An 18,462-nucleotide genomic window follows, 5' to 3' on the forward strand; every position below is an offset into this window, starting at 1 on the left:
CCTCTTTAATCACAACTATGCCATCACAACAGCATTAGTGCCTCGCCTTCCCCCAACTCACACAGACACTGCCCAGCCAACCATCTGACTTGGATGAGGAGAGATGAACCCTATAGCCGTCTGTGTGACCTGACCCTGACCAGATAAATGAGCTCAATGCTGCCAGACTGAACTGACCCTTTCTAGGGATATACACACTGCTTGCAACCTAATTCATCCTGTCCAGGGATATAGATCTGTGCTGCCAACCTGACCCTAGCCAAGCTCTGGGTTTCACAGATCAGAGGACCTAAAGTGGAACTGTTCCATGGCTTGGAGGGAGGGACCTTCTGCAGCCCACACCTAGAGGATGCCTCAGGCCTTCTAGAGCCTAAGGGAGTGAGACTCAGGCATAGGGCTAACAGGTGCTGGTCTCCACCTATTTGGATTCAGGTCTCATTCTCTGGGAGCCTGGGTTCAGGCCAAGACTCCATCCTGCCCAAAAGAAGGAGAATACATAGACTATAAAGATGTATTACATTTAATGTGGGGCATAGAAAAAGAGAAGCCATGGGACTGCCTGCACAGAGTATCCTGGCCAGTCATAGCTAAGACCCAGAAAGATCAGGTAAACCTGGTCACTCCAACCTGGATCTACTTGCTGGGCCCAACAGAGCCAGAACCAGCTTAGACTGCAGGAGTGGATGTGGCCCTGGCCACGTGGGCAGGAGCCTGTGGCTGCTGGATCTGGACTACTGGCCAGCGGGGCTCACAGCTGGTCCTTCGCCAGCTTGCACTTGCGCTTAACCCTGGAGTAGGGTCCCAGAGAGTCCTCAAACACGAAGTCCCAGAGCACTTTCACCCAGGAGTGGTGCTGCGGCAGATGGTCGTAGTATTCGGGTGCAATCATCCGTACCTGTGGAAAGGGGCTGGCGTCAAGACTGCACCTCGGCTGACACACACACACACACACACACACACACACACACACACACACACCACACACACACATACACACACCACACACACATACACACACCACACACACACATACACACACCACACACATACATACACACACTCATACACGCACCACACACACACACACCACACATACACCACACACATACACACACACCACACATACACACACCACACACACATACACCCATACACACACCACACACACACACACACCACACATACACACACACACACACACACAGTTGGGGTGGGTCCACTGCGATCCTGCAGAGTTCTGAGACTTGCATCCTTCAGGCCTTGGGTCAGACCCTCAGCCCTCACCCCAGTATCCTATGCTCTGCCAGCCTCAGCACTCAGTTTCCTCACCAATCACTCTTCATCCCAAGCCTTTACCCTGACCTGATAAGCCATGTCTCCCTCATCCTGCAGGGAGTGCTGTGGCCACAGCACCTGTAACCAAACTCCCTCGGTGCTGTGGAGATTGACTTCCCACCTTCCTAGGGAAGCCATTGCTGTGTCTAAAATGGGCCCAGCAGACAGCCTTCTCTCCCACCCACAGCAAGTAGTCCATAAAGGCGGCTACCGTCAGAGGTGGCCCTAGTCAAGACTCAAGCTTGGCTTCTGAGATGTGCTGTCCCCTCCTCTTAACCTCTACCCTCATCTCAAATGTATATTTGAGTGTGACAGTTGTGGAGGGGACAGACAGCTTCATGGGTCGCATGAGCACATCACTGGGACAATCCAAAGGCGTCCAGCCCATGGATGTACATACACTGGAGAAACATAAACACACATATGCTGCGCCAGCTCCAGTGGCGCCTGTCTGACGTGAAACAATCGTGGTCAGCAGGCCAGAGATGCATGTTCCTTGGAACTTGGTCTCCTGGAGACACTTGGCCACTTCCTCCTCCCCTTTCTGCCTAGCTGATATTCGAATAGGTATGATCGGGAGTGGCATTTTGCTCTTTTCTTTCTTTCTCTACTAACAGGAACATGGAGACCTGATTTGGTCTTTGAGGACCATGCCTCTTTTGAAAGCACTAGCGAAAATTAAGCAGAATCAGAATGAAACTCTAAGAGATGTGATCAATAATTTATAACAGGAAGAATTAACTGTGGATAATCCAGACCCTCTAGATAGTGAAAGAATTAAGGCGCTAGCTATTAGAGGGGAAAGTCCCGTCAATTATAAAAAAAAACAAACATTTAGGAATTCCTATCAAGTAGTTACATGGAAGAAAACATCATTTAATCAGAGGAAGGTGGTGGGCCCCTCCTTCAGGTAAAAACAGCACGAGCAGATACAGGACCACTGCAGAGCCATTGCCCTACACAGGGACATGTGATGAAGAAGGTGACAGATGGGTTAATATTGATGGAAAGAGAGTATTATATTATTCTTTAAATTTTATAGAACGCTTGGCCAGATCATGTCCCCATGCTTGCCTATTATCAAAAGGATCTATCCTATCTTTAAAAAGACAGTTACATGAATTTTGGCTAAGAGAGAGTAAAAGACTAAAGACTCCTTACAGCTGTCTGCCCTGTTGTTATCCGAGAGATGATATTTAGAGATTGAGGTAAATGAGGTTTATGACCACCGTCTGGTACCAGTCTGATTCTCAGGAAAATTTATTTCCTGTCTTGCTTTCTGTTCTGAACTTCATGAAAACTGTTAAACTTTTTCTTGGTTATTGTTTGAGTGTACCCTGGCAAGGGGCCAAAAAGTTAGTTCCTTTTCAAGCATTGTATATATAACCACAAAGCAGATTTCAGTAAAATCGCAGCAGATTGAAACAACCCTGAGTGTGTTGTGTCTGTCATTGCACCGAACCCGTGCCTTCCTGAGAACCAGAGCCCTGCTTCTCCCATGGTGTCCTCCGTCTGAGTGGTCTGTGGCACATGCGCGAGCGCGCGCGCACAAACACACACACACACACACACATACACACACACACACACACACACACACACACACACACACCCGTGAGCACCCAAGGAAAGCATGCACAAACATTCAGACAGGAGTCCCTTCCCCCACTGCTGCCCCTCCACACCTGTCATTCAAGACCTGTCCCCCTGTCCCTCTAGCTCACCCTCCCTTCCTTTCTTAGCTTCCCCTCCCTGTCGCTACAGCCAGTCCCCATAGGATGCAAGGACAAGATCCACACCTGTAATGCCTAGCCAGCTCCAGGCCGGGACAGTTTGCCTCTACTGTAACAAGGCTATGATAAGAAATGAGCACCAATGAGCAGGAGATAAGAAGCAGGGCACATCTCACAGTGTCCACTGTTACAGAAATGGAGGCTGATATGGGACAAGCACTTGACCGGAGCCCATCAGCAGGGTTCCTGCAGTCTACTAACCTAAGTTGCTAACCTGCACCCTTGGAAAACAGCCTTCTCGGCTCTGCCTCCTCCATCTGCAGGCACTGGCTTCTGTGGTATAGACTTTCCTGCTGCCAGGGACCATCCCCTTACCAACACACAAAGGACAAGGCAGCCAGGGAATAGCCAGAGCCCTTCCCATCATTCCCCGCTCCTCCCATGCAAGCTCAGCGCAGGCTGAGCACTTACCAGTGGCAGGTAGCAACCGGGGATGCTGGGGAAGTCGTGGTGTTCCACGTGGTAGCCAACATTGAAGGTAATCCAGTTGAGAGGCCCATAGTAGGAGTACGTCTCGTGGCCCTTCAGGAACATATAATGCTCTGCCACGAAGTGGCCAGAGATAGGGTGCAGGCCCAGGCCCAGGAGAGAGCTGGCTAGAAGGTAGACTATGGCTTTGATCCCCCAGAGGGCAAAGATGGTGACATTAAATGCCAACTGCACCAGGGCATTGAGGATCTCCATACGCGTCACCGCCTTGGGGTTCACATAGAGTGGCCTGAGTGAGTAGAAGAAGGGTTGAAGCACCAGCCAAAGCAGCTTGCGGGCCGGTGTGCAGAAGAACCAGCCCTCGAAGTCTGTGGGGATATCCACATCCAGCCCGTCTCCGCCCAGGTAACGATGGTGGTCCACGTGGTACTTTTTGAAGGACGTGGCGTAAGGTAGGCCAATGGGCAGATTAGCAAAGACGGCAAACCAGCGGTTGCGGGAGGCACAGCGTGTGCCAAAGGCAGTGTTGTGCGAGATGTCATGGATGGCCAGTGTCAGTGAGTGGTTGATGCAGCCGCCAAAGGCATAGGCCCAAAACAGCAACCATCGCCAAGAGAGCCCCCGTACCAGCCAGCAGGCCAGCACCTGCACCAGTACCATTCCCAGCACGGTCCACTTGATGTTGGGGTCTGGCCGCATCAGGGCCTTGATGGATGGGTACTTGGCTATAGGGAAGACAAGAGTTATGAGTGATTCCGCGTTTATTGAACCCTGTTCTCCTACCAACTCCCATCTTCAGCCCCCAGCAGTCCCTGAAAATATACAGCAGTCCAACCCATACCTTCACGGGCCTTAGAGAGGCATGTCATCGCTATAATTTATGTCTGGGAAGAGTTGCAGTCTAGACTGTGGGGTGCAAAGGCCCTGCCTCTGACCACCTTCAGGATAAGGTTAGGGAGACGTCCCAGGGCCGGAGAAATTTGCCACCCGCTGAAGTAAAGTGCAGGCACCACAACAGGTCACATGGAGATAACATGTCAAAACCAAAGTAACCGTAGAGCCTCGCGTTCCTGTGAACACACCCATGTCATGTGCGACTAGGAGCTGCGACATGGCCAGAGAAGGAGGATGTGGATCGGTCACTCCCAGATTTCTCAGGCACTTGGGGTGGACAGGCATGACTTGGGAGGCAGCCTCTAAGACAAATAAGCACTGCAGAAAAGCTAACGAAACGTCACCTCTCTACACAGCAGCAAGCGTCCGTCCTTGTATGGTTTGTGCATTTTTGGATTTTGTATTCTAGAAAAGGAACAAATGGCTCACGCAGAAGTTAGCCAAGCCAAGAAGGACCAAAAAGGAAAAATAGAAGAGTAACAGGTCTAGATTTTGGTGCCTGAATACTAAAGGGTAGGGGGTAAGATAGCTGTGCCTTCTAGAGACCACTGGGGCTATCCTACAGGAGGGCCGTCAGAGAGCATCCATGAACAGCGCTATCAGAAATCCAGAATGATTGATGGCTACATTCCGAGATAGATGGACCAGATGGAGCCAGGCCTGCTCTGTCCCCTGGCTCCCTGGATGAGAACAGACATCCCAGAGATGGGGTCCTCACTGTCCTGCAGATGGGAAAACCAGTCTAGCAGGATCTTACCCTAGAGTACCTCAGTTAACCAACAGCAGTGCTCAGCAGCTCCACCACCCTGTGAGCAGACAGTGGCCTCGATGTGCCTTGCCCTGGAACGACCTGTAGACAGTATCTCCCAAGGACTATGGCCTTCACTGGAACTGGCGGGGCTGCGTGCAAAGTGATGAGAGCTACGGAACGTGTGGCTGTGACTAATGCCTCCAGCCAGCACTCCTACAGTCAGGGAGCAGTCCAGTTGCCTTCTGTACACAACGCCTTGGATTACCCCAGCGCTGCATGGACAGAGAGTGCTGGCAGACACCCGTAATCCCAGCACGTGGGCGTGGAGGTGGACTGATCTCAGTTACATAGTGAGTTTGAGGCAGCCTGCTGCGTGAGCCTGTGAGAGTGTGTGTGTGTGTGTGTGTGTGTGTGTAAATAAATAAACAAATAAATAAGCAAGCAAGCAGATAGATACATAGATATATAGATACATAGATACATAGACATATAGATACATAGATACATAGATATATAGGTACATAGATATATAGATACATAGACACATAGATACATAGATATATAGATACATAGATATATAGATACATAGATATATAGATACATAGATATATAGATACATAGATACATAGATATATAGATACATATATACATAGATATATAGATATATAGATATATAGATACATAGATACATAGATATATAGATACATAGATATATAGATACATAGATATATAGATACATAGATACATAGCTTTATAGATATATAGATACATAGATATATAGATACATAGATATATAGATACATAGATATATAGATACATAGATACTTAGATATATAGATACGTAGATACATAGATATATAGATACATACATAGATATATAGATACATAAATATATAGATAGGCAAGCAAGCAAATAAATAGGTAAATTGTGTATATGTTTTATCACAAGAAAAAAAAAAGTCTGGCCAGGCAGTGAGGGCACACTCCTTTAAACCCAGCACTCGGAAGGCAGAAGCAAGTGGATCTCTGTGAGTTCCAGGCCAGCCTGGTCTACAGAGTGAGTTTCAGGACAGCCAGGGCTACACAGGGCAACCCTGTCTCATAAAAACAAAACAAGCATACAAAAACCCCTAGCTTCTGAGCACCTCATCTGAGCAATCGGCAGGATCCTAAGACAAGGCTTTGTAGGCTGCCTAAGAGAGTTCAGGGCCAAGCTGAGGCGGGCTGCCAGGGTCTGCTTGGAGAGGCTCCTGATGGAGCATGGGTGTGACTCACCAGTTTCCCTTTCAACTTTGCCCATAGTTGCTTAATGGCCCTCAGGTATCTGAAGAACCTGGGTTCTAGGAAACCAAGCTGCCCCAGGCTGCCCATGTTGCCTGTTTTCAAATGGAGGGGAACATTTAGCACCAGTCACGGGCAGAACAAGACACCCCCCTACGATGCCCACATGCTAACCCCACAGCCTGTGACCACCTTCGGTGAAAGGTCAAGAAGACATGCGTGCATCATCAAAGTCATTGCCAGGTTCCCCGGGCACGAAAGAGCAAAGCTGGGAGCCACGGGACTGAATGGGGCATGAGGGGTGGGGCCACCTGTCTTGAAACACAGAGGAAGTCCTGTGAAGAAGGCAGGTGACTCCAGAAGCTAGGAGAGAGCAGGGAATCTGCTCCCCCATGGGCTTGCAGGATTGCTGCTCTGCTGATGAAGGTTTCCGCCCAGTAAGGCAGGGCCAGAACACTAAGGTCCAGGGCAAAGAATACTGTAAAGTGCCACACACCCACAACTGGTGACTCCATTCTGGAACTCCTCCTCCTCCTCCTCCCAGCCGTGGGACAGAGGCCAGCCAAACTCGACCTGGCCTCTGAGGGCCCTGTTGTCTACCAGTCCTGGCACGATGGATAAGCCAGCAGGGCACACCCCCAGCAACATCCACTGGGCTGGGCAAGGACAGCAGGCACCCAGGAGAGATGAATGTGTGAGCCACTCTGGCCTTTCACTCAGGGGACTGATGTACCTGCTGCTACTTGGAGAATTGGGGCTGGGGAGCAGGTGAAGGTCCAGGATCAGGATACCACCAGGGAGTGCCTCAGTGTTGCAGGAAAAGGGGTGCTACTCATGGGGGGAGCACAGGACCACGGGGAAGGTGGCATGTTTTCATGACAGGGAGGGTGAGGACATCTGCAGGAAGGTTCTGTCCCCGCCAGGAAAATCACATGCAAAATGTCTCAGTCAGTGCATGCCAGCTGTTCCCAGTCCCCCGTGTTTACCTGCCTCACCCTACAGCCTCCCTCAGGTGCAGCGGGCCTCTCTGCTCCTGCCCAGGAACCCACTGGTTCAGCTGAAGGCCTCCATAAGGCAGCTGCCCTTGCTTCCTCTTGGAAGGGAGTCAAACATCAGCACGAGAGGGCGGGTCTAGCCACACCTGTGTCAAGTGAGCCTCAATGAGGTGGACTTCAGGGCGGCTGAGTCTAGGCTTTAGCTCAGATATAGGCCAGCATGTGTGGTACACACCTGAGAACACAGCCTAGCTACAGTGACTTGGATGGAGGTTTCAGACCGTGGGGTGCTTGCTTAATGACCCTTCCCTCCCCTCTGCCCAGACCACTGCAAGAAGTCCTGTGTCCCTCTTCCTATCCCCAAAGACTCGACTGTGCCCTTGAGGTCTAGCTGCCCCTTCTTAGCCTCGGATCCTCCACTGGACCTCCCATAGAGAAGAAGTATACTGCATAGGAGAGACAGTCTACCCCCTCCCCAGACCACCCTGATTCACCAAGCTGCTTCTGGTGCCCCACGCTACTGGTAAGCCCTTTGCCCAGTAGGCATACCACTTAAGTCTTCTCTCCATGGACGTGGGCAGTATCCAGCCTCTAGCCTGGATACCCTACGATGGCCTCTGCTAGACACTCTGGAGCCCAGCCCAGATAGCCATCTCTAATAGCCTGCAGCCAAGCAGCCTCAGACTCCCACTGGTGTCTCTCTTTCAGGCTGCTTTCTCAGGCTCCACTTCGACAGCCCACAGAGCTAGGGACACGTGCAGGTGGCATGTTCCTTGAGGGCATGTGGCCACTGGATCCGAGAGGCCTGACTGCCCCTTACATGTTAGTGCGTCTGTTCTTAAGGACCTGCAGCCTGAGGCGAGGACCCCACCCAAAAGACACTCTTAACCTGTACCTCTGAGGAGCCTTGGGTTTTGTTTATGTTTTTGTTTTTTTCCCAGGAAATTTTCCTGGTTCGTCAACTTTGTCATCAGGGACAGAGTCAAGAGCCAAGAGAGCACCAGAGAGCGACTGGCAGCTGCAAGTCACTCTGCCACTCCTCCCTTGTCACACGGAGATAGAGATCCTCTCCCTCTCTTTGATCTGCAGTATTGTCCTTCCAGTAAGGTCTCTCATCATTTCCACTCTGGAACCTCCATGCCTTGCCCCTCCCAGCCTGGATCAACCCCATCCAGGGCAGGATTCCCCCACCTCTTTCCCAGGGAGGCTGATTAATACACAAGACCAGTCTGTCTACATGGCAGCCAGTTTGCCTCCTGTGTCACAGGAGCCTCCAGCAGTCGAGCCTGCCTAGCTCCCTCCACCGAACTGCCTGGTGATGACGATGCCACCCGGTGGCAGTAGGCCAAAGTGCTCAAACAAGCACCACCCCACTAGCCCCTCCCCCTCCAGAGCTGATGATGGGACCACAGACCAGCCTGTCGTCATCCAGGCACCCCAAAGTCTTCCTAGACAGCTTCCTCCCAGCTCTGCAACAGACTTCGAGAATGTCTCGCACTGCTTTGATCTTTCCCAGCCCAGCTCTGAGCCATAGGCAAGCCTGCCCCTGACCCAGCATGTGGGAGGCCCTTGGAAGATCCAGTACAGCACAAAACAAACAAACAAACAAACGAAAACCATTGGTTCAAAGAGCCTCTGAGTCTCCTAGCTGCCTCCTCACCCGACATTGTTAGACTTGCTTTTTATCCTGTGGTGGGTTCAGATCCAGGTCTCTGAGGATCTCCAGCTGATGAGAGGGGAATGGGTCCCTCTTAGAATTCGGGACAGGCATGTGAGGCTCATACAGGGCACATAGTGTCCTGGCTAAGGCATTGTGAGAGGGCCGAATGCTGTGCTGGACCCTTAAACTGAAATTTACCCACTGAAGATGCCAGGATAGTTGGGGTGGGAATGGCCTCAGGCCCTAGAAAGTGTTCTGGGTGATGGCTGTATTTTCAAACTGGGTCACAGCACAGACTAAAGAGCATGGAGGGTGGCCTAACAAGGAAGGATGTGCATGATATACTAGTATACAGCCATAAGGCTGCTAAAAATGAAAGAAGTGCAGTGTCCCAGAACATGTGCCATGCTAACATGTGACAGAACTCAGGCAGCCTAAACTCAGATCCTCACATGATGGGTTAGAAAGTGGTGCCTCAGGTGATTAAGTCACAAGATGGAACCCCTGTGATGAGATCAGTGCCCTTAGACAGTGCTCCCTCAGACAATAGACCGGAGTGCCCCCTCAGACAGTAGACCAGAATGCTCCCTCAGACAGTGGTTCAGAGTGCTCCCTCAGACAATAGACCAGAGTGCTCCCTCAGACAGTAGACCAGAATGCTCCCTCAGACAATAGACCGGAGTGCCCCCTCAGACAGTAGACCGGAATGCTCCCTCAGACAGTGGTTCAGAGTGCTCCCTCAGACAATAGACCAGAGTGCTCCCTCAGACAGTAGACCAGAATGCTCCCTTAGACAGTGGTTCAGAGTTCTTCCTCAGACAGTAGACCAGAGTGTTCCCTCAGACAATAGACCAGAGTGCTCCCTCAGACAGTAGACCAGAGTGCTCCCTCAGACAGTAGACCAGAGTGCTCCCTCAGACAGTAGACCAGAGTGCTCCCTCAGACAGTAGACCAGAGTGCGCCCTCAGACAACAGACCAGAGTGCTCCCTCAGACAGTAGACCAGAGTGCTCCCTCAGACAACAGACCAGAGTGCTCCCTCAGACAGTAGACCAGAGTGTTCCCTCAGACAGTGGCTCAGAGTTCTTCCTCAGACAGTAGACCAGAGTGCTCCCTCAGACAGTAGACCAGAGTGCTCCCTCAGACAGTAGACCAGAGTGCTCCCTCAGACAACAGACCAGAGTGTTCCCTCAGACAATAGACCAGAGTGCTCCCTCAGACAGTAGACCAGAGTGCTCCCTCAAACAGTAGACCAGAGTGCTCCCTCAGACAACAGACCAGAGTGTTCCCTCAGACAGTAGACCAGAGTGCTTCCTCAGACAGTAGACCAGAGTGCTCCCTCAGACAGTAGACCAGAGTGTTCCCTCAGACAGTAGACCAGAGTGCTCCCTCAGACAGTAGACCAGAGTGTTCCCTCAGACAATAGACCAGAGTGCTCCCTCAGACAACAGACCAGAGTGTTCCCTCAGACAACAGACCAGAGTGCTCCCTCAGACAACAGACCAGAGTGCTCCCTCAGACAATAGACCAGAGTGCTCCCTCAGACAGTAGACCAGAGTGTTCCCTCAGACAGTAGACCAGAGTGTTCCCTCAGACAGTAGACCAGAGTGCTCCCTCAGACAATAGACCAGAGTGCTCCCTCAGACAATAGACCAGAGTGCTCCCTCAGACAACAGACCAGAGTGTTCCCTCAGACAATAGACCAGAGTGCTCCCTCAGACAGTAGACCAGAGTGCTCCCTCAGACAGTAGACCAGAGTGTTCCCTCAGACAGTAGACCAGAGTGCTCCCTCAGACAATAGACCAGAGTGCTCCCTCAGACAGTAGACCAGAGTGTTCCCTCAGACAGTAGACCAGAGTGCTCCCTCAGACAGTAGACCAGAGTGTTCCCTCAGACAATAGACCAGAGTGCTCCCTCAGACAGTAGACCAGAGTGTTCCCTCAGACAGTAGACCAGAGTGTTCCCTCAGACAGTAGACCAGAGTGCTCCCTCAGACAATAGACCAGAGTGCTCCCTCAGACAATAGACCAGAGTGCTCCCTCAGACAACAGACCAGAGTGTTCCCTCAGACAATAGACCAGAGTGCTCCCTCAGACAGTAGACCAGAGTGCTCCCTCAGACAATAGACCAGAGTGTTCCCTCAGACAGTAGACCAGAGTGCTCCCTCAGACAATAGACCAGAGTGCTCCCTCAGACAGTAGACCAGAGTGTTCCCTCAGACAGTAGACCAGAGTGCTCCCTCAGACAGTAGACCAGAGTGTTCCCTCAGACAGTAGACCAGAGTGTTCCCTCAGACAGTAGACCAGAGTGCTCCCTCAGACAATAGACCAGAGTGCTCCCTCAGACAATAGACCAGAGTGCTCCCTCAGACAGTAGACCAGAGTGTTCCCTCAGACAGTAGACCAGAGTGTTCCCTCAGACAGTAGACCAGAGTGCTCCCTCAGACAATAGACCAGAGTGCTCCCTCAGACAATAGACCAGAGTGCTCCCTCAGACAACAGACCAGAGTGTTCCCTCAGACAATAGACCAGAGTGCTCCCTCAGACAGTAGACCAGAGTGCGCCCTCAGACAACAGACCAGAATGCTCCCTCAGACAGTAGACCAGAGTGCTCCCTCAGACAACAGACCAGAGTGCTCCCTCAGACAGTAGACCAGAGTGTTCCCTCAGACAGTAGACCAGAGTGCTCCCTCAGACAGTAGACCAGAGTGTTCCCTCAGACAGTAGACCAGAGTGCTCCCTCAGACAGTAGACCAGAGTGCTCCCTCAGACAGTAGACCAGAGTGCTCCCTCAGACAGTAGACCAGAGTGCTCCCTCAGACAACAGACCAGAGTGTTCCCTCAGACAATAGACCAGAGTGCTCCCTCAGACAGTAGACCAGAGTGCTCCCTCAGACAGTAGACCAGAGTGCTCCCTCAGACAACAGACCAGAGTGTTCCCTCAGACAGTAGACCAGAGTGCTCCCTCAGACAGTAGACCAGAGTGCTCCCTCAGACAGTAGACCAGAGTGTTCCCTCAGACAGTAGACCAGAGTGTTCCCTCAGACAGTAGACCAGAGTGTTCCCTCAGACAGTAGACCAGAGTGCTCCCTCAGACAATAGACCAGAGTGCTCCCTCAGACAATAGACCAGAGTGCTCCCTCAGACAGTAGACCAGAGTGTTCCCTCAGACAATAGACCAGAGTGCTCCCTCAGACAGTAGACCAGAGTGCTCCCTCAGACAGTAGACCAGAGTGTTCCCTCAGACAGTAGACCAGAGTGCTCCCTCAGACAGTAGACCAGAGTGCTCCCTCAGACAGTAGACCAGAGTGTTCCCTCAGACAGTAGACCAGAGTGCTCCCTCAGACAATAGACCAGAGTGCTCCCTCAGACAATAGACCAGAGTGCTCCCTCAGACAACAGACCAGAGTGTTCCCTCAGACAATAGACCAGAGTGCTCCCTCAGACAGTAGACCAGAGTGCTCCCTCAGACAATAGACCAGAGTGTTCCCTCAGACAGTAGACCAGAGTGCTCCCTCAGACAATAGACCAGAGTGCTCCCTCAGACAGTAGACCAGAGTGTTCCCTCAGACAGTAGACCAGAGTGCTCCCTCAGACAGTAGACCAGAGTGTTCCCTCAGACAGTAGACCAGAGTGTTCCCTCAGACAGTAGACCAGAGTGCTCCCTCAGACAATAGACCAGAGTGTTCCCTCAGACAATAGACCAGAGTGCTCCCTCAGACAGTAGACCAGAGTGCTCCCTCAGACAACAGACCAGAGTGTTCCCTCAGACAGTAGACCAGAGTGCTCCCTCAGACAGTAGACCAGAGTGCTCCCTCAGACAGTAGACCAGAGTGCTCCCTCAGACAGTAGACCAGAGTGCTCCCTCAGACAGTAGACCAGAGTGTTCCCTCAGACAGTGGTTCAGAGTGCTCCCTCAGACAATAGACCAGAGTGCTCCCTCAGACAGTAGACCAGAGTGCTCCCTCAGACAACAGACCAGAGTGCTCCCTCAGACAGTAGACCAGAGTGCTCCCTCAGACAGTAGACCAGAGTGCTCCCTCAGACAGTAGACCAGAGTGCTCCCTCAGACAGTAGACCAGAGTGTTCCCTCAGACAGTAGACCAGAGTGTTCCCTCAGACAGTAGACCAGAGTGTTCCCTCAGACAGTAGACCAGAGTGCTCCCTCAGACAATAGACCAGAGTGCTCCCTCAGACAATAGACCAGAGTGCTCCCTCAGACAATAGACCAGAGTGCTCCCTCAGACAGTAGACCAGAGTGCTCCCTCAGACAGTAGACCAGAGTGTTCCCTCAGACAGTAGACCAGAGTGTTCCCTCGCCTTTCAGCTGCATAAAGACATGACAAGAATAAGGAAGCAACCCTCACCAGAGCACACATCTGGCACCTGGGCTGATCCTGGCGGCCTTCAGCTAGGGATGGCAAAGGTGTTTGGAGGGTCCACTGATTCTGGTTTCTCTCAATCCCCAGAGCTACTGGGCATCAGACACAATCGAGCTCTCCCCAGCACTGAGTAAGGACGTCATACAGAATTCCACCTGGGGACAAAGGTTGAGGGTGTGGCATCCTAAAGAAGAGCAAGGGAGAGGAAGGTGACAGGGGAGGGCAGGGTTGGCGCCCAGGGCTTCTGAGCACAGGAACCAGAGTGGGGATCTACCCTAGCTCTACTGCAGGGGTGTACCGAGGAATGTGGGAACGAGCCATGATGAAAACAGTGAAATCAGCAAGTGCCACAACTCAGGGGTTTGGGTGCTTTCCCGGAGATCCGGCGATTTCACATTTACCGCATGGCAGTATGCACGTGTGCAAATGTGAGTGTGCATTTGTGTACACACGTGTACATGTGTCGCCACCATGTTCCTGTGCGAAGAAGCTAAGACTCTGCAGAGCACACACAGAGTCAGTTAACGAAGAGGTTAAAAAAAAAAATCTAGCTGGGCGTGGGAGGGTCATGGCGTCGGCCTAGCAGGTGCCAGGTCCTGGTTTCCTTCTCTAGAACCACACAAAATAAATAATCATCGCAGCATGGAACAATGCTTACAAAGGCCAGGAAGACGCCTGGGCCTCCCAGATTGGGGAGAAAGCAAATGCAGAGAAGACTTTAGAGGGTCAGCATCTGGGTGCCCCCTAACAGGCCAGAGACTAGGCTAGATCCCAGCAATGGAGGGTATAGCAGGGAACAGTGGGCCTCCCGACCTGCCGGAAGCCTGTACCATACACCCCCGTTTTCCCATCCCTGCATAGCACAGCACTGTAGGCCTCAGCCCAGAACCACCCCTGACCACAAAACCATGGTCCTATACCTGGGGCACAAAACACCAGGCTCCCAGGGAGACCATAGTAGTAGAGGCAGCCACAGGGCTGGACCTGGCAGGGAAGGCCATACCCCTGCATGGCTCAACCAGACCCCTGCAGATCCCAGCAAGAGGCAGGCTTCCTGCCAGCCACCCTGGAGTCTGTGTGTCTGTGGCTGGGTGACCAGAACCTCACCTTCCCCTGGCAGCTCGCTCTGTACCCTAGACTCTCCGGCGGCATTTAGGTTTTCTGATCTTTCAAAGGCCATTGCCGTAGAGAGTAGTTGTAGCCTGGCTTTTCCTAAGCAAACAATCCAATAACTGGGCTTTTATTTCCTGGTTTCCTGCGTGTGTGTGTGTGTGTGTGTGTGTGTGTGTGTGTGTGTGTACCTTGTTCATTTTTTTTTTTTAAAGCAAACAAAATTACAAAGCTATCTTCAAAGAAACAAACCCAAGTTTGTGTTCCTAGGCCTGGCCTGGTGTGTAAAAGATCGGCTTCCTGGCTACCTTGTCCCAGAAACCATGTTCTTAAATGCTGCCATGGAACCCTATTTTCTTAGGGCACTGTACCAGGAGAGCATGGCCTCGCCTTAGGCCACAACAGGAGGTGGACTTCGGTCTTATCGCAGAACACTGGGGCCGACGCTTAGCAATGACTTCCTGGGACCTGTTTGGGAGAATCAGTGACCGAACACCTGTCAGCTTGGTGTAGACAGACAGCATTGGGCCATGCATCCAGACCCGAGCAACCCAGGCCTCAGTGACCTCTTGGTTATCTAACACAGGGCAAATGGCTTCTCCTCCAGAAACAGAAAGAACAAGAATGTTCTAGATTTCCCCCAAGGCTGCTGAAACCAGGGACAGCATGACACCTGTCCCATCCTCTGTGAGTCTAGCCCTGCTTGCAGGAGGCTAACAGTAACAGCTACTGTGAACATTTGTAGGGATCCTGGCCAGTATGCTTCACACATCACCTCCCAAGTCTGAACAGCAGTTTCGTAAGGAAGGTTCTCTGATGGCTTTTCTTTCCTCTTGCCCAAGCTGCAACTTCCTCATGTCGACATGATTCATCCTGACTCTGAGAACAGCCTTTCTGCCAGCCACAGAATTTCTGCCACAGAGACCAAAGCTTGGGCAGTTGGAGCTGGGGGTGCTGAGCCCAGGGTGACCACCTGCTTGGCCAGGGCCATCAGAGCAGCCAGTGGGGTGGGTGGGGGCTTCCTGGAGGAGGGGGCGCTGAGCCATGCCCGGTGAATCAGGAAAGACCAGAGCTCAAGCAGGTGATAGAACACACATCCAGAGTCACCAGTACTAACCAGACAGGTTATCAGGAAGCCAGAGGCCCTACAGCAGGGGCATGAACAGAGCTCCCTAGAGAAGACAGCTCTCTTGCTGTGCCTGGGACTTCGGCCTCACACAACTCCAGCCCTGCCACTTTCCCCATACCAATCTTCTAGGAAGTCTGGGTGTGTTCTAAGGCTCACGGTTTCTCGGTTAGAAAGAGATCTTTGGGGCTGGGGTGGGGCTCCACGGGCAGAATGCTGCTCAGTGTGTGCAAAGCCCAGGGTTGATTCCCTGACACCACAGATGGTGGAAGCGAGGCCCGGTGTCTGTAATACCCTAAGTAGGAAGGCAGAGGCAGAAGGACCCAGATATCAAGCTCATCTATAACAACTCTGAAGCCAACAGGAACTGGAGAGAGCTGGCTCTGCCGTGCAGAGAACAGAGGACCACAAATTGGAAACCCACTTGTGCAGATAGGGGGCAGATACCTTACCAGCTCCCATCCCTGAGGAAGCCTACATCCTCCTCTCACTGCCTTACCAGGCACTGTGACCACAACACTTTGCAGAACTGTGTGCGTGCGTGCGTGCGTGCGTGCGTGCGTGCGTGTGTGTGTGTGTGTGTGTGTGTGTGTGTGTGTGTGCGTGCATGTGCGCAGGCACGGTCAGTCGGATCCCATGAGCACCTGTCCCTGTCCACAGGTCTCTACTAATGCCAGGTGCCCAGAGAATTCAGGAAGGGAAGCCGAGGAGGCAGGGGAGAAGCCGAGGAGGCCCCTGCTTCTGCCTCAACATCCTCAGGCATTTCAGCAGAGCCACCTGACCTACTCCTGTGGCAAAGGAGGAGGAACCGAGGTCCCTTTCGCTGTGCCCAGTAAGTTCACAAGAGTAGGGAGGATGGATAACCTAGACATGTGGGAGACAACTACAAAAAAACAAACCCACAGGGCAGTTTCCATGTCCCGAGCCCTCAGCCCAGATGCACCCTGAATTTGAAAGACGTTTAAAGTCAGAGGGAAGCTTGCACAGTTTAGAGGCTGTCAGGAAGAGGAAAGAGAGAAAGAGAGAAAGAGAGAAAGAGAGAAAGAAAGAAAGAGCGAGAGAGAGGGGGAGGGAGGGAGGGAGGGAGGGAGGGAGAGAGAGAGAGAGAGAGAGAGAGAGAGAGAGAGAGAGAGAGAGAGAGAGAGAGAGAGAAGAAAAAGAAAAAAGAAAACATCAAGAAAAAGATCCGTCGCTTCAAGACACCTGGAGACCGGGAGACACCAGCCCCGGATACCACCAGCAACAAAAACGGAAGTTGGCCGTTGAATAAATGCAACTTAAACTTATTTGAGTTAACCCCCCCCCCCAGGAAACAGCACTGCTGATCTGATGAAACACAAGAGTTAACAGATGCTCCGGTGCCAAAGAGATGGGGAGGGAGAAGGAAACGCTGCGAGAGACGACCAAGCACAGAGATTTGGAAATATCGGAGGAAGGTAGCACCCTCCTCCACCCATGGTGCCCAAGACTCCAGCGCGCAGCGGGTATCCACATGATAGTGCCCACCCTGGGACCTCGGAGAGGTCCACTTCAGGAAAGTCAAGATTCCTCAGTGGTATCTTCGTGGTCTCCCGCGTCCTCAAGGAAAAAGCTGTCCCCAGCTTCCTGGGCAGGTGTAGCCAGAGCACAGGTATTTGCTGTGAGTTGGCTTGGCTCCGAAGCAAGAGTCTGCACACAGCAGGCGCCTACTAGCTGCAGGCAAAGAACCCGCGGCGCGCGCTGGCCCACTACCACCCCACCTCTGACCCCCGCGCGCACCCGCCCCTATATTCTATTCATCCCCTTGTAGCCACCGGGACCCAGCTAGGTTCGCGCGCGCTCACCGAGCATCTCTTTGCGCCTCTGGGTGTGCGGCTGGTCGCTGTAGACCCACTCGAAGTCGCTGCGGGCTGCGCTGTTACCCATGATGGGGACGTTGGAGCTCTAGCGAGCTCTCTGCTTCGCAGTGTTCACCTGTCGCAGGATACCCAGGTGTTGCGGGCGGGGACCTAGGGACCGGGGCGGGGGCGAGGGGCGGGGCTGAGGCTAAGGCGCCTTGTGGGCGGACCTGGGGGCGGGTCGCGGTGGTCCCCTGGAACCCAAGTAGTCTGAGAGGTGCAGACACGCCCGCACCCTGCCAGCCCTGCAGGGGCCGCAGGAGACCCACAGGATCCTTGGATTCCTGGCTGTGTGGCAACGCCCGCTGCCACTTGTAGGCGGCGCGCTCCGGTGCACACCTGTCTCCGCGCCTGGCTTGCCTCACCACGGAGCACAGTTCACCCTGGGCTCTATACTCCTGGGTGTTTGGGCTTTCTGATCCTGGAGTCCCGGTCCCCACAGAGGAGTAAGAGGAAATGTTGGGGGATGAGGAGCTGGGAAGAGAGGTATCTAGAGCTTGGAACAGGCAGGTCCCAGCAGTCTTCCCCTGTGTGTCCCTTTCAGGCACTCGCGGTAGAGGGACATAAAGACACAATAAAAGAGCAGAAGAATCAACCGTGAGGGCTGGAGGTAGAGAAACGATTCAGGGTGATCTGTGCCATGGCACAGATTGGTCTTGGAGCAGCTTCTGCACTAGACCTTGTAGGACAAGTAGAAGTTCAACAGGCAGAGAAAAGGAAGGACATTGGTGTTTAGGGGGGTCAGCAGATGAAAAAGAGCCTCAGACATTCTTCAGGAGAGGACTTGGGTCTGTGACGGGTGACAGAAGAGGTCTCATCTGCTCTCCCCTT

The 18,462-nt window shown here is 52.5% G+C and overlaps 1 protein-coding gene across 2 annotated transcripts; it reads right to left on the minus strand.

The window, feature by feature from the left end:
* Positions 1 to 497: 497 nt before the first annotated feature.
* On the minus strand, positions 498 to 17,726 carry Degs2 (delta(4)-desaturase, sphingolipid 2). Of its 2 annotated transcripts, none has more exons than XM_039112401.2 (3): positions 13,504 to 13,659; positions 3,540 to 4,282; positions 498 to 895 (listed from the first exon to the last, which is right to left on the minus strand). In XM_039112401.2, the coding sequence occupies exons 2-3, from the start codon at positions 4,254 to 4,256 to the stop codon at positions 749 to 751; spliced, it is 864 nt and encodes a 287-aa protein (XP_038968329.1). In that variant the 5' UTR covers positions 4,257 to 4,282; positions 13,504 to 13,659; the 3' UTR covers positions 498 to 748. The 2 variants fall into 2 exon arrangements, with proteins under 2 accessions (XP_038968329.1, NP_001017457.1); NM_001017457.2 differs by lacking the exon at positions 13,504 to 13,659 and adding an exon at positions 17,578 to 17,726 and having other exon boundaries at positions 503 to 895.
* Positions 17,727 to 18,462: the final 736 nt, after the last annotated feature.

Source organism: Rattus norvegicus, chromosome 6 (assembly GCF_036323735.1).
Source record: "Rattus norvegicus strain BN/NHsdMcwi chromosome 6, GRCr8, whole genome shotgun sequence".
NCBI classification, from domain to species: domain Eukaryota; kingdom Metazoa; phylum Chordata; class Mammalia; order Rodentia; family Muridae; genus Rattus; species Rattus norvegicus.

What these genes read in the sequence shown, in the direction of transcription:
- Degs2 (NM_001017457.2), bottom strand. Translation starts at nt 17,659, where the DNA reads ATGGGTAACAGCGCAGCCCGCAGCGACTTCGAGTGGGTCTACAGCGAC. An exon ending in GAGGCGCAAAGAGATGCTCG is followed by an intron (nt 4,283 to 17,577) that starts GTGAGCGCGCGC and finishes TCTTCCCTATAG; the next exon opens with CCAAGTACCCATCCATCAAG. An exon ending in CCGGTTGCTACCTGCCACTG is followed by an intron (nt 896 to 3,539) that starts GTAAGTGCTCAG and finishes CCCTTTCCACAG; the next exon opens with GTACGGATGATTGCACCCGA.